At 45.0% G+C, this 13,770-nt stretch overlaps 1 protein-coding gene across 4 annotated transcripts in view; it reads right to left on the reverse strand.

Moving 5' to 3' along the window:
- Positions 1-13,770, reverse strand: part of Vps8 (VPS8 subunit of CORVET complex) — a 223,458-nt gene that overhangs the window by 51,180 nt on the left and 158,508 nt on the right. For all 4 annotated transcript variants that reach the window (XM_087575759.1, XM_087575760.1, NM_001427620.1 and 1 more), the window contains 3 exon segments: positions 10,251-10,338; positions 9,889-9,971; positions 2,980-3,060 (listed from right to left, as the gene is read on the reverse strand). In XM_087575759.1, the coding sequence (XP_087431885.1) occupies positions 2,980-3,060; positions 9,889-9,971; positions 10,251-10,338 (252 nt within the window).

Here is a 13,770-nt window from a genome sequence, read left to right on the forward strand (position 1 = left end):
TTACTCAGTGTTCATCTCCCTTGGGCAGAGATCTCATTTTCTGATCAGCACTTAAAAGTCATTTGAAACTGCCCGGAACCCTGCCATCTGTCACTGAGACAGACATTCCACAGCTAGCAGGATAGGTCGCTTTAGGGCTGCCTTACTTATGAAGTGCTTTCATGCCGTATCGATTTCCAGTGCTCACATCCGTCGCTGAGCCCTGTAGTTGGGGAAGACAGACCTGGGCACAGCCCACAGCTTTGCTACACAGTTTAACTCTCCAGTCTTACCTGAAATGCAAAACTTAAAACTGCCAAGATGCGCTCATTTCTTCCTAGTCTCCCCTTCTCTCTGCTTCGTAGGTCCTCAGTTGCCCGGACCTCCCCAGATGTGCTAAGCCTCCCTCCCACTTCCTAGCATCTGTGTCTCGGGGGTGGGCGTTGAGCCCCCCTGTGCCATCTGGGGCAAAACTCCAATTCTTTTTTTTTTTTTTTTTTTTTTTTGGTTCTTTTTTTTCGGAGCTGGGGACCGAACCCAGGGCCTTGCCGCTTCTTAGGTAAGCGCTCTACCACTGAGCTAAATCCCAAAACTCCAATTCTTAAGGAAAATATTTAAAAGAAACTCTGCCTCTCAATTTCTTCTTCTCACTCCTAAATTCTTAACAAAAAGTAGACCACAAGCGAGGAGAGAGGGAGAGACCTAGGAGGGGAAGGGTGGGGAGAGTGTCAGGGGAGGGAGGAACATGATCTGGTATTGGGTAAGGGAAAAGGACTGAAGCCCTGAGAAAAGAATGGAAACAGGTGACCTCAGGAGGTAGGAGGTCGGGAGGACCCTCCAGAATGTACCAGAGACCTGGGAGGTGAGAGACTCTCAGGACTCCAAGGGGGAGACCCTAGATGAAATGCCCTACAGTGGGGAGAGTGAACTTGTAGAGACCACCTCCAGCAGAAAGACAGGGCATCAAGTGAGGGATGGGGTTGATATTCCACAGTCAAAATTCTGACCCATAATTGTTCCTGTCTGAAAGAACTTCAGGGAAGGAAATAGAGAAGAGCCTGAGGAAAAGAAGGTCCAGCGAGAGGCCCAAAGTGGGATCCAGCTCAAGGGGAGGCCCCAAGGCCTGACACCATTACTGAGGCTATGTGGTGTTAACAAAAAGGGACCCATCATGACTGTCCTCCGAAAGACCCAACAAGCAGCTGAAAGAGTCAGATGTAGATATGTGCACCCAACCAATGGACAGAAGTTGCTGACCCCTCTGGCTGAATTAGGGAAAAGCTTGAGGAAGCTGAGGAGGAGGAGACCCTTTAGGAGGACCAGCAGTCTCAATTAACCTGGACCCCTGAGATCTCTCAGACACTGGATCACCAACCAGGCAGCATACACCAGCTGATATGAGGCCTCCAACACATATATAGCAGAGGACTGCCGGGTCTGGGTTCAGTCAGAGAAGATGCACCTAACCCTCAAGAGACTGGAGGTCCCAGGGAGATTAGAGGTCTGGTGGTGTGGGGACATCCTTGTGGAGACAGGGGTGGGGTGGGGATGAGGTATGGGATGTGGAACAGTCAGGGGGTGGACCAAGAGAGGAATAAAATCTGGAGTGTAAAAATGAATAAAATTTTAAAAAGTGAGATAAAATTAAAAAAAAAAAGCAGACTTTTTACCAGCACAGGAGGCCTCACTTTGTACTTTAAAGAGTGTACTGGCTGGTTTTGTGTGTCAACTTGACACAAGCTGGAGTTATCACAGAGAAAGGAGTCTCCCTTGAGGAAATGCCTCCATGAGACCCAGCTGTAAGACATTTTTTCAACTGGCGATCAAGAGGGGAGGACCCAGTCCATTGTGGGTGGTGCTGTACCTGGGCTGGTGGCCTTGGGTTCTATAAGAGAGCAAGCTGAGCAAACCAGGGGAAGCAAGCCAGTAAGTAACATCCCTCCATGGCCTCTGCATCAGCTCCTGCTTCCTGCCCTGTGTGAGTTCCAGTCCTGACTTCCTTTGATGATGAACAGCAATGTGGAAGTGTGAGCTGAATAAACCCTTTCCTCCCCAACTTGCTTCTTGGTCCTGATGTCTGTGCAGGGATAGAAACCCTGACTAAGTACAATAATGTCAAGCAACCAGAGCTTCCAGGGACTAAGCCACTACCTAAAGACTATACATGGACTGACCCTGGACTCTGACCCCATAGGTAGCAATGAATATCCTAGTAAGAGAACCAGTGGAAGGGGAAGCCCTGGGTCCTGCTAAGACTGAACCCCCAGTGAACTAGACTATGGGGGGAGGGCGGCAATGGGGGGAGGGTTGGGAGGGGAACACCCATAAGGAAGGGGAGGGGGGAGGGGGATGTTTGCCCGGAAACCGGGAAAGGGAATAACACTTGAAATGTATATAAGAAATACTCAAGTTAATAAAAAAAAAAAACAAAAAACAAAAACAATGACTTGAGGGAGTCAAGACCAATCAAATAAAAGTGCATAGTTTTATTGAGAAAAAAAAAAAAAAAAAAAAAAAGAAACCCTGACTAAGACAGGAGTGAGCAAAGTCAAGCTGGCTCCAACTGAATCTTTAAAGCTTTAAGTAATTCTGAGTTAAGAGAAGAATGACAATTTCTAGTTTGCAGCAATAATGTTTCAGAACACTTAATTATTTTTTTTGCTATTTTCTATAATTGTACTTACTCCTTTTATGGATTAAAGATTTTTTAATTAACCATTTTCCCCAAAAGTGTATCCTACTTCCGTTTTGAGATTAAACTACTGGTCTGATTGCCAATGAATCAAAAAACGTTAGTAAAGTGCACCTGAATATTCTCCGTATAAAAATTAAGTTAGCAAGAACCTTACAAGTAGAGGAAGGTTATTTGTATCTGACTGGACCTTAGTTTGGCAAGCAGTAATTCAAAAGTATTCCAACAGAAGGGAGGGAAGGGCAGAAAAGCCAAGCATGGCTTCCTTGCCATCTTAAGGAAAACATGGAAGCCAGCTGCTTACTCACTTGCTCATAGTTAAAGGTGTCCAGCATCCCCAGGATAAGGCCCTGGATCTCTCCAAGTTTTCCTTTTCCATAAATTGGGTCCTATGCAGAAAACAAGAGTAATTATTAGGACTCCCGGTGCTTTAACATCATTTTGAGCGCTTGCTATGTTGTGTGATCTTGTTTCCCTAGGGCGGCGTCTCACTCTGTGGGTCAGGCTCGGAATTTGTAGGCAGCTCAGGTTGGCGTCAAGCCTGCCGGCCTTGGGTTTCATGGCCAGCTCCCACACTAACAGTTACAACATGCTTGCCCTTCCATGGACCACAATCCATTCTCCCGAGCATCAGGTTTACAGGATGAGCTACATACTAACAGTCACAACGCACTTGTTCTTCTGTGAACTGTACCCAGACGATGATTAGTTTGTTTCTCTTTGGACATCCCAAATGTTTTGGAAAATAAAATGGGTAACCCAAGTCCCTTCTATGACTCTCTTCTTTGCAAGTCTAATCTAACTTTTTATCATCTCTCCTTCCCTCAGAAGCCTCAGTGTATTAGACACCAACCCTCCTGGATTCATCCACTGCATGGAAAACCAACGCCAGAATCTAAGAACGCCAGAATCTGTACTTCAATTCCACAGCACCCACATCTTGCTTAAAACCAACAAAATTCCTCCAATTTTGGAGACAAGCAGCTTTCAGCATGCTTTTTCCTCCTAAGAAAGCCATTACTGCTAAATTGAGGCTATTTAGAACCTCAAGTCCTCGCTACTCTCTGTAGTAGGTTTGCCAAGTCCTCTACTACTCTCTGTAGTAGGTTTGTCAAGTCCTCAACTACTCTCTGTAGTAGGTTTGCCAAGTCCTTACTACTCTCTGTAGTAGGTTTGCCAAGCCCTCTATTACTCTCTGTGGTAGGTTTGCCAAGACCTCACTATTCCCTGTAGTAGGTTTGCCAAGCCCTCTACTACTCTCTGTGGTAGGTTTGCCAAGCCGCTTATTTATTATGCACAGTCCCCAAACACTAAGTGGACCAAAACCTGGAAGTGCAAGGCCACACCACCCGCCCAGAGATGGCTGACACTCTGCAGGCCTTGCTTTTGGAACCGACGAAAGAGGTTGCATTCCTTATCATCTACAACGTGATGACTGCACGCCGACTGTTCAGTTAATGCTATACTTTGACATCACCGGACATGTCTGAGTAACTACGGAATATAAATCATGTTAAAATACATGTTTCCTAGTCACTCCAGGCTGTTATGTTGGGGTCTCCTCCCCACTCACTGTCCAAGCTGATGACTGCAATCTTGGTCTGAGTCTGACTCTTTTTTAGGAGGACATCTCCAGAAAGGGTCGTTATGGACTAGAGGACATTTCTATGGCTGCACGTATATACTATATTGATGAGCTGCTCCACCCAAAACATATCATACGATTCTCATCTTCAGCACATTCTGTGCCCCTTTAAACTGTGTCTGACCAGACTGATAATTAGTTTTAGGGATCGCTAACAAATGAGCAGGTCCAGCTCTAACAAGGTTCTGTACAGCACAACTGACTTCATCAAACAGAAAAATCCAGCCACAGAGTAGAGATCAAGTAGATGCCGCTTGCTAAAGGCTAGAATGTGTCTGATACGGGGGGAGGGGGGCGCTTCATACCGTCTGTCCCACCCCCATGAGGGGAGCACTTTATACCGTCTGTCCCACCCCTATGATCAGGCACCTGCATCTGATTTGACCAAGTGCACATGGAAAACAGCAGAATAACTATGTGTGTACATGTCTAGACTTTGCATCGTAACCACTTCCTAAATAAACACGTTTTTACCACAGCTTTTCACATATCATTTACACTGTACAAGGCATGGTAAGGGGGAGCTGGTGATTCATGATTCTAGTTCTGGGGAGGTGGAGGCAGGAGGATACTGAGTTTGAGGCCAACTTGGGCTACAGAGCTGCAACAATCAAACAAGTGAGAAAAATGTGGCAGGTCTCATGCAAACTCACTTGTCTATAAGGGTTGGACATGCAGATGTTTGTATCTCTGGGGGTTCTCTGAACCTGACAGGGCTGCAAGATCACCCCATTCACATCCCTGACATCCTCCAGCACCTTCCGTGAGGCTGAGAGCAGGCAAACTGTGTAAAAGGACCGTGGTGCCAAAAGGCTGCACTTGGCATCTAGAAACTTCAGAACCCAAGTTTTCATAGTCTCCCATGTGTGTGCTGCCCTCCCAAGTATAGATATATAAAAAACAAACAAGCAAATGATTTTTGCTGGAAAATATGGGTAATTAAACTGAATGATAAACCAATGACTTTAGAGATGTCTCTGGCAACTGTGTGTTAAGTCACACTGTAAGAGTAGCTGAGCTTAGAAAGAAAACGTCCTGGGAAACTTGGGTGAATTTAATGGTTGCTCATTTTCGGTCGTGACTTCTGATGTTGGCTCTGGAAGGCTGGGCAGTGCAGCTCCTAATGGAGACTAGCAGCAGGCTTGGGCATTTTCTAAAGCAGCATGGACCTGTCCCTCCTGGGTTCCTCTAGTCCTTTCAGCTGTGTGTTTTGTACTAATTACGTGAGTTGGGGCTTGAGCAGGTCCTATCTGCTTCGATCTGTCAGCCGGAGAGCACATCACTGAGCTAAAGATCCCTGTACCAGTGGGGATCCCTCGTCAGTTAGACCCATATCCTCTGCTGGAAAAACAACGCACACCACACATCCACGTCTTCCTCTTTTCAATTCTCTTGCATAAAAACAGATCTATGTAACGTCTTTCATCCTTACTTAATTATGCTTCGGTGAAGCTCCCATTGGATACAGTCATTTCTTAGCCACAGTGCCAATCGATAGCACAGTACTATAAAATCCAATTTAACATCTATTCCAACATGCCCATAAATGTATGAGCGTACTAATGGTTCTGGAGTTTGACAAGAGAGACTGAAGAATAAAGATATCTTAAAAGGCTACGTTCAGAGAAAAGGAAGACATCTTTATAGGTCATTTTTATATTTACTTCAGTACATTTTCCCTCAATATACATAATTTAAGAGGGAAACCAGGAAAAATACTCATGCTGTGGCAACACATCAATTATAGAATTCGAGGCGAGCACTTAGCTTCTAGGACAGCATACGACAGACACCAGCTCTCATAATTACTCTGCAGAATCCAGCTAGTTCTCCTAAAAGGCTGCTGGTGTTTCTCTGAACTTGCTGTTAACCATGCAGGAAGACATACGGTGCCCACATACAATTTCAAATGCACACCGGAAAAAGATGTGGCTGCCACTTTCCCCTATGTCTCTCTGGAACTTACCCTGTCATGCGTGTGACTTGTTTCCTAACTAAGCTTTATCTTAAGTGTGAGCATGGCTCTACGAAGAGTGTACACCAGGCCCACCGTCTCCTTAGTGGGACGCTCAGAAGCAGCTTTCTAACAAGTCAAGAATGACTTTAGTGGTGTGTGTGTGTGTGTGACAGAGACACAGAGATAGACAAAGAGACGGACAAGACAGAATGTGTGAGTGTGTGTGTATGTGTGTGTGTGTGTGTGAAAGAGAGAGAGAGAGACAGAGACAGAGAGAGACAGAGACAGAGATAGACAGAGAGACAGACAAGACAGAGAATGGGTGAGTGTGTGTGTGGGTGGGTGAGAGAGAGAGAGAATGTATGTGTATGTGTGTGTATGAGAGAGAGAGAGAGAGAGAGAGAGAGAGAGAGAGAATATGCTGTGTGTGTGAGTGTGTGTGTATATGAGTGTGATAGAGAGAAATAGAAAGGGGCGAGCATATGTGTACACAGCGTGTATGTGGAGGCCAGGGACAATCTTACAGAGTTGGCTTTATCCTTCTATATGGGCTCTACATTGCCAAGCTTGTCAGGAAGCTTCTTTCCCACTGAGCTGTCTTACCTGCCCCACCCAGCGATGCCTTTCTAACTTAAGAGTTACAATATGGGTTCCTTAAAAGCTTCCTCATTTATCAAGCACTTGTGTCCCTAGAGAAGCTGTATAATCCAGGCCCCTGCATCACTTTGGATAAATATACACCAGCCACAGCCATCAAAGACTGCAGTCTTAGACCATCTACTCTGGAAAATCAACTTATTTCAGCTGTGTGGGCAATTATGTGTGTAAATAATTGTCCCTCCCTGTGTTTCCCTGGGAGACTGAAGATTAATATAAACATGAAAAATACACTGACTCATGGTAGACACAGAGTAGAAAACCAGAGATGTGAAGCTACTGAGGCAAGCTCAGAACGGTGCCTTCCTCTCTAGAAACTCGACATTGCAGATGCTTACTGCTCGGGGATCAAAAAGACAATGTGCACCCAGACTCTATGGCATGGGGGTGGCTTATCACCCATAGGTCCATGTGCTGGACACTCAACTAAGTCTTCAGCACAGGAGATCTATAATATGTAACACCAGACTGGTAAAAAATATCAGGAATACTAAGGCATTTTCAAGAGACACCATAGTGCTCCTGAAGAACTGCAGTCATCCTGAATCACCTTTGGCTTCTGTCCTGGGATGCGATCATTCCCTCTGGCACGAGCCCTGGGCATATGATGTCATACACTATGAGGTCATCACTGGAGTGGAACAGACATGGCCTGGTATTCTACAGTGTGAGCTACGTAACCATGACAACCACTGAAACTGATTCGGGGAAACTGAGGGGGAGGGGGTGGGACTGTGCCAGTAGAGGTGACAGTCCTTGAAATGGACAGTGTTACCTCATAAAGTGCTCTGAACAGAAGAACTTGAACATTTTCTTTTCTCTTATGGGAATTCTTATGGGACAGACTCTCATTTCATTCACACAAGCCATCAGTGAACAGGGTTAAAAAAAAAACTAATACATGATGATTAATTTGTTCCTCAAGAATACAAAGTTAAGGGGGCTGGAGAGATGGCTCAGTGGTTAGAGCACTGACTGCCCTTCCAGAGGTCCTGAGTTCAATTCCCAGCAACCACATGGTGGCTCACAACCATCTGTAATGGGATCCGATGCCCTTGCTGGTGTGTCTGTCTGAAGACAGCTACAGTGTGCTCATATTCATTAAATAAATAAATATTTAAAAAAAAGAATACAAAGTTAAATAGAGGAAAATTGAAATGTCATAGTAGAAAATGTGAATCAGGACGCAGGACACTTTGCGAGTAGTCCACAGGAGACGTCTGCATCTGTCATTCAGGACAGGGTGGGACTTAACTTCCGTATCCTTTGCTTTTCTCCCTTGTCAGCTGACCGCTTTGTTTTCACTTTTCTGAAACAGAGTCTGGGGTAACCTGCACACGAGGTGCTGATGTAGTGCTGGGTGCTGGGCTTGGAGATTGCTGCACGCGAGGCAAGCATGTTCTCAGCTGAGCCACACACCTACCCTGTCAGAGAAATGTTTATAACTGCCTTTTCTATGTCGAGAGCTTCATATAAACAAACGTGTCTCTAAAAGATGTAAAAACTTTATATGTACACAGGGGTGGAGCTATTGCAGCAAAGAAAAGCATGAGAGTGAGGTTAAGAACAACACAGCCTCCTGACTGCTGAGGGGTTACTCGCTGCTGCGAACGGGATTTTATCATGAACCCAGTGTAGGTCAAAGTCGAGGTTTTCAAGTATGATAAAGAGGTCTGTTTTGAAACACAAGATGTTTCTCAGTTACATGATGGCGTGCAAAGGAAAGGCAGGGTTCTGTTATAGTTAATATAGCATAGTGTGGGGCTAAGTTCGCCTCAAAGCCCAATGTGCATACAGGAAAGAACCCGCCCGAGGTTGGGATTTGCTGCTCCAAGCCTTACGGAGGAGGTGTTATGTTGCATGTTTACAAACTCCGTGATTAATAGATTTAAAACATATGGGAAGAGTATACCTTGAAGAATTCCTCAGCATGCGATAGCGTCAAGGACTGAATGTGGTAACTAGCACAGCTGAGAGCTGGGTGTGGCGGTGCATGTGTCTGAGGAGGCATTGGGAGGCAGAGGTAGGAAATCTCTCTGAGTCTGAGGCCAGCCGGGGCTACACAGTGAAACGTGTCTCAAGAGATCAAACAAATAAACAAAAACCACCCATAACACTCATTTATTTCCTTCAGTGCAATCAGGGGTCCTCCACTGGGCACCCTGGGGTCTAAGTTCCTAGGACAGAGCACTCTATGAAGAGAGAGACTCCTGAAGCAGAGCCCTTCATCAGGTGGGGTCGTCCAGATGCCTCAAAGCACACGGGAAGGAGCACTCAAGGGACCTTAGAAGGAGAGCTGGTGGGGACAATTCAAAAGCGATATAAATAGAGACCCGTGACTTCCTGTCACTTTTTGACTGTGTGTGTATGTGTGTGTGTATGTGTGTGTGTGTGTCTTCTGCACATAAAGTGAGACAAGAAAGACTGATGAGTCTAATTCCTGCTGTCTCTCCAAGAATGTTCACAGGTCTTTCTAAAAATACACCTTACAGTATTTTTAGTGTTCCCTTTTTTATGAAGCCAAAAAGTTTCTAGCCTTCTTGCCAAAGAAAACAGGAGAAAGTGTTTCTTACAATAACTCTGGACAAAAGGCTAGCTAGAATTTACAGCTGGGGTGAGTTTTCAACATAGAAGTATATTTAGAATGAGCTAGAAAACTGAAATAACAACCATTACTTAGAATGCTTACATTTGCTTTATTTTTAGAGAACTTTCTTTCTTCTTTCTTTTAATCTGAAAGTGTGATCAGCTAGAAATAAGCGACCATTGTCTCTTAAGAGCTGCAGCCACCAGGAAATGTGGACATGAACTTCAAGGCCAGACCCAGGGGATGAAACCATGCAAAACTGATTCAAGGCCAGTTAGAACTTTAGTTAATGACAAAACACAGGTGACATAAGCCTCAGCCTCATTTCCGGGTAAAATAACGGAACTCAATCAATGGCCCTTTGAGCTCACCTGCAGGATTCTCTGTAGGATGGATGGGAGGGCGATGAACGTGGCCATGCTGTTTAGGACTTGCATGGTCAAAGACTTCAGAGCTGTTGGAACAAAACGTTAACGCTGAGGCTTGTTGGTTTTTCTTTCAGTTAGGGGAAAACAGTCGCCTCACACAGATGCTTACTTAACGAAGGCCGGTTTGGCATCTTAAAATTGACTGTTGGTCAGGTGCAGAGACTACACATTATCTGGATAAATTACGTACGTATCACATATAAAGAAATGCACAGGACAAGATGGGGTCTCACTGGGGAGAGTCACTGGGGAAGGTCACTGCCAGAGCGGGTGAGTGGCTGGGCCTGTGGCTCCGACGCGCTTACCCTCACAGTGCGGATGAGGAGGAGCAGCAGCCGAGCTGGACAGCTTCTGTGGTGCCATCATTGCCTCCAACAGTGGAAACCACAGCGCCTGTGTCATCAGAGGGAAGCAAGACGTTGGGACAGTGTTAGCAGACAGAATGTACAGGTAACGGCAAAAGCCAGACAGCGAGAAACTTTGCATTGGACTGGGGAAAGACAGGAGGTCACCTTCATCAGCCTTGGGAAGAATAAAGAAAGGGCAGCGTTATAACTCCATTCATGTATGGAGACTGGGTGCAAACAAGTCCACAAAGCTTCCTGCTAGGCTCTCCTCAACAACCGAGAAGGGGTAAACACCCCCACAGCCACCTGTACCCACTCCCATTATTCAGGTTTCCAAAGCCTTTCCTGCATCAAGAAGTAGGCCATTTTCCTACCCTGTTATGCCTTTAGAGGGTTAAGAACAACCTTCGCCAAGAGACAAACAGATTTACCAGTAATTTATTACTTCCATTGTGGACTCTATTTAATGCCCGCCATGTATTTTTTTGCTTTGTTCTCATAATAACCTTATACCCTAGGTATCTTTGCTTAGTTTAAAGAAATTGTAAGTGGTTTGCCAAAAACAACACAGTAGTAACACAGTAGCAACATGGCAGTAACAACGCCTACTCCAGACAGGGTGCGTCCCAATCTTCACCACAAACACCTAGCTAGTAAGTCTGGCCATTCACTATTAGGTACTCATTTACAAATACCTAACTCAGCATCTTGGGAGAACTTACTGCCGCAGGCATGCAGGAGACCCGAGGAAGGGTCAGTGTAACAGAAGACGGGTGTGGTGCTCCCAGCACAGTAGCACCGACTCTGCCCAGCGAGCCGTCCTGCTCACCTGGGCTCGGGCACACCAGCGAGCCGTCGGGAGCCGTGCTGTCTCTGCTTCCCTCTCCAAGCTACTCGGCTTAACCTCTGCTGCTGCAGATCATCGACTGTGGCCGTATGTCTTTTGGGCAGTTTTGTTCCTGTGCTTTTCTCTCCAGGACCTCACTTTCCGTTCATTCTCTTCCTATCTTATTTTTACAGCCACATCGTGTATTTGTTTATTTTAGGGAACTCTTTATTTTTACATGGCATGCCTAATCTTTTACTTTTGGGTTATATATTGTGTTTAGAAATTGGGTTATATATTGTGCATAGAGCCTGGCCTGAAATTGGCTGTACAGTGTCCCAGCCTTACTGTAGTTATGCCATATTCAGTTGCTAGCCCGGGAGCCTTCTTCTTGTTTTGTTTTTGAAGAGAAATGAAGGACGAGTAGATCTAGGGGAAAGGAGAGGTAAGGGGCTGGGAGGAGTGGAGGTAGGGAAACTGTGGTTGGGATGTAACTATGTAAAGAAAAAAATCAAAAAATAGATTTAAAAAATTGATTTATAAAATTTATTTAAGATGATTTTTAAAAATTATCTTTAAAAAAGATTTATTCTTGCTTTCCAATTAACAGATGATATAGGTATAGAGGTAAAAGACATGGGATAGATTCATATTGTAAACAGAGCAATTATCCTTTTATTAAATCTCTACATTAATCTTAAACATATGGTAAACACTTTACTCCTCCTCTCTTATTCTGTAATACTGAGTTTTAAGATTTTAAGTTGGGTAAGTCTGAAAATCCTCACGAAACTAAAGATCCAATGTGTCAATCCGATCACCTGAGAAAATGACACAGCTTGAACTGCTGCCTTGAGATACGTAGCGAACAGTTTTATTTTTAGAGAATCGTCTTGATTAAGGGGAATCGTGGGGCTTGGGGCAGCAACACATAGCACAGATATGTGGAGGTGCCCAGCCTCCTTGGAGAAGGGCTGCCAATTCAATTCCCTGAAGTCTAGCTTCAAGGGAATGCTCCACAGTACTAAATTTCCTGGCTGGCCTTCTTCAGAGAGATAGTCAAGGAAGCTTATTATCAAGCTTCTGGATGTTTCAAAGCTTCTAGTTGCTCAACTGTCTATGGCAACAGTTCTTGCTTTCATTGTCTTCAAAGTGAAACAAAGAGAAACAAAGAAAACTATCTTTAAAACTTCCTCAGACTGAAGCGGGATACAAGCCTCCACCTACAGCTGAGGCACTGTTGAAGCTCTTGTCTTCTGGAGGAGGAAAAGGAGTTGGGCTTCATTAAGGGCATAGACCCTGGGAAGCATTGATTTATGGCTCAAAAAAAAGTGGACCTGGTGGATTAGGAAAAAGGGGAAGGATAAAAAGTCAGGAGGGAACAGGGAGGTCAGAGAGCAGCTGAGGTAGTCAGAGGGAGGACGGAATATGATTAAAATGCATTATATGAAGTTCTCAAAGAATTAAAACAGAAGCACCCTAAACTTAATGACTTTCATAAAAATAAATTTATAGAGACGAGCATTTAAATATTTTGCTATTGTTGTGAAGATTGTTCAGAAACGAGGCAGACTGGGTTAGTCATGTAGTCTTGGTTGCTTTGAGGTTTCAACAGCCTGCACCAGGCCCAGTCTCTGTGTCTGCTGCCTGTGGATCAGGATGCAGGGCTCTCGGCTACTTCCCCAGCACCGTGTCTACCATTGTGCTACCTTGCTTCCCACCACGACAACAGTGCACAGAGCCTCTACACCAGAAGCCAGCCCCAATTAAAAGCTTTGCTTCGTAAGAGCTGTCTTGTCGTGGTGTCTCTTTATGATGCCAACCAAGGCAGAGGGAGAAACGCTTTTCTCTAAGAACACAATCTGACCATTCTCCAGATGGAGACACAGCCAAAATCGGTCTTGAACGATTGAAACAAGGAGAGACAAAGTTGGGTGGGTAGATACGGCAACGGTGTGTGTGAATATAACTAACACGTTTTATATGAATCTCTAAAAGAACTGACTTTAGAAGTCTGTGAGATACAAAGGACTTAGGAAGGTTGTAGGATGATGTCATTATGCAGCAAGGAGGGTCCAGGATAAGGTGAAGCCTATCATTGGATGAGAAGGGAGGGTAGGCGGGGAAAAGTCGAGGAAGGAGAGAGGAGGAAGAAGGAGATCAAGATTGAAGACTACGGAGGAGGATGGTTCAGATTTAGGTGAACTAAATCGATTTTATCTTGCCTACATGGACGGTTTATATCTTTATCAATTGACAGTGAATTTATTGTGTGGGTGAATTGTGGATTGAGAATTTAACATATAAATTAGAAGGGGGAACAGAATAATCAAGGGAAGTAGAGGGTGGGAGGGACTTGGGGGGAAGAAAGGAGGGGGAGGGGAAAACTCGCAGAATCAGGTGTGGGAGGAGATGGGGGAGATGCACAGAGGGTCAGGACAATGAACAGAGGTGTAGCAATGGGGGATGGGGAACTGGGGTAGCCAGCAGAAAGTCCCAGATGCCAGGAAAGCAAGAGCCTCCTACGACACCATGGGGATGACATTAGCTGAAATACCCCACAAAGGGGAGGGAGGACCTATGGAAACCATATCCAGAGGATGGGGCCACTTACCTATTTCCAAAATTTTAACCCAGAATTGCTCCTGTCTA

The sequence above is a fragment of the Rattus norvegicus genome, chromosome 11 (genome assembly GCF_021556685.1).
Source record: "Rattus norvegicus strain SHRSP/BbbUtx chromosome 11, alternate assembly SHRSP_T2T, whole genome shotgun sequence".
In the NCBI taxonomy this organism is placed as follows: Eukaryota; Metazoa; Chordata; class Mammalia; order Rodentia; family Muridae; genus Rattus; species Rattus norvegicus.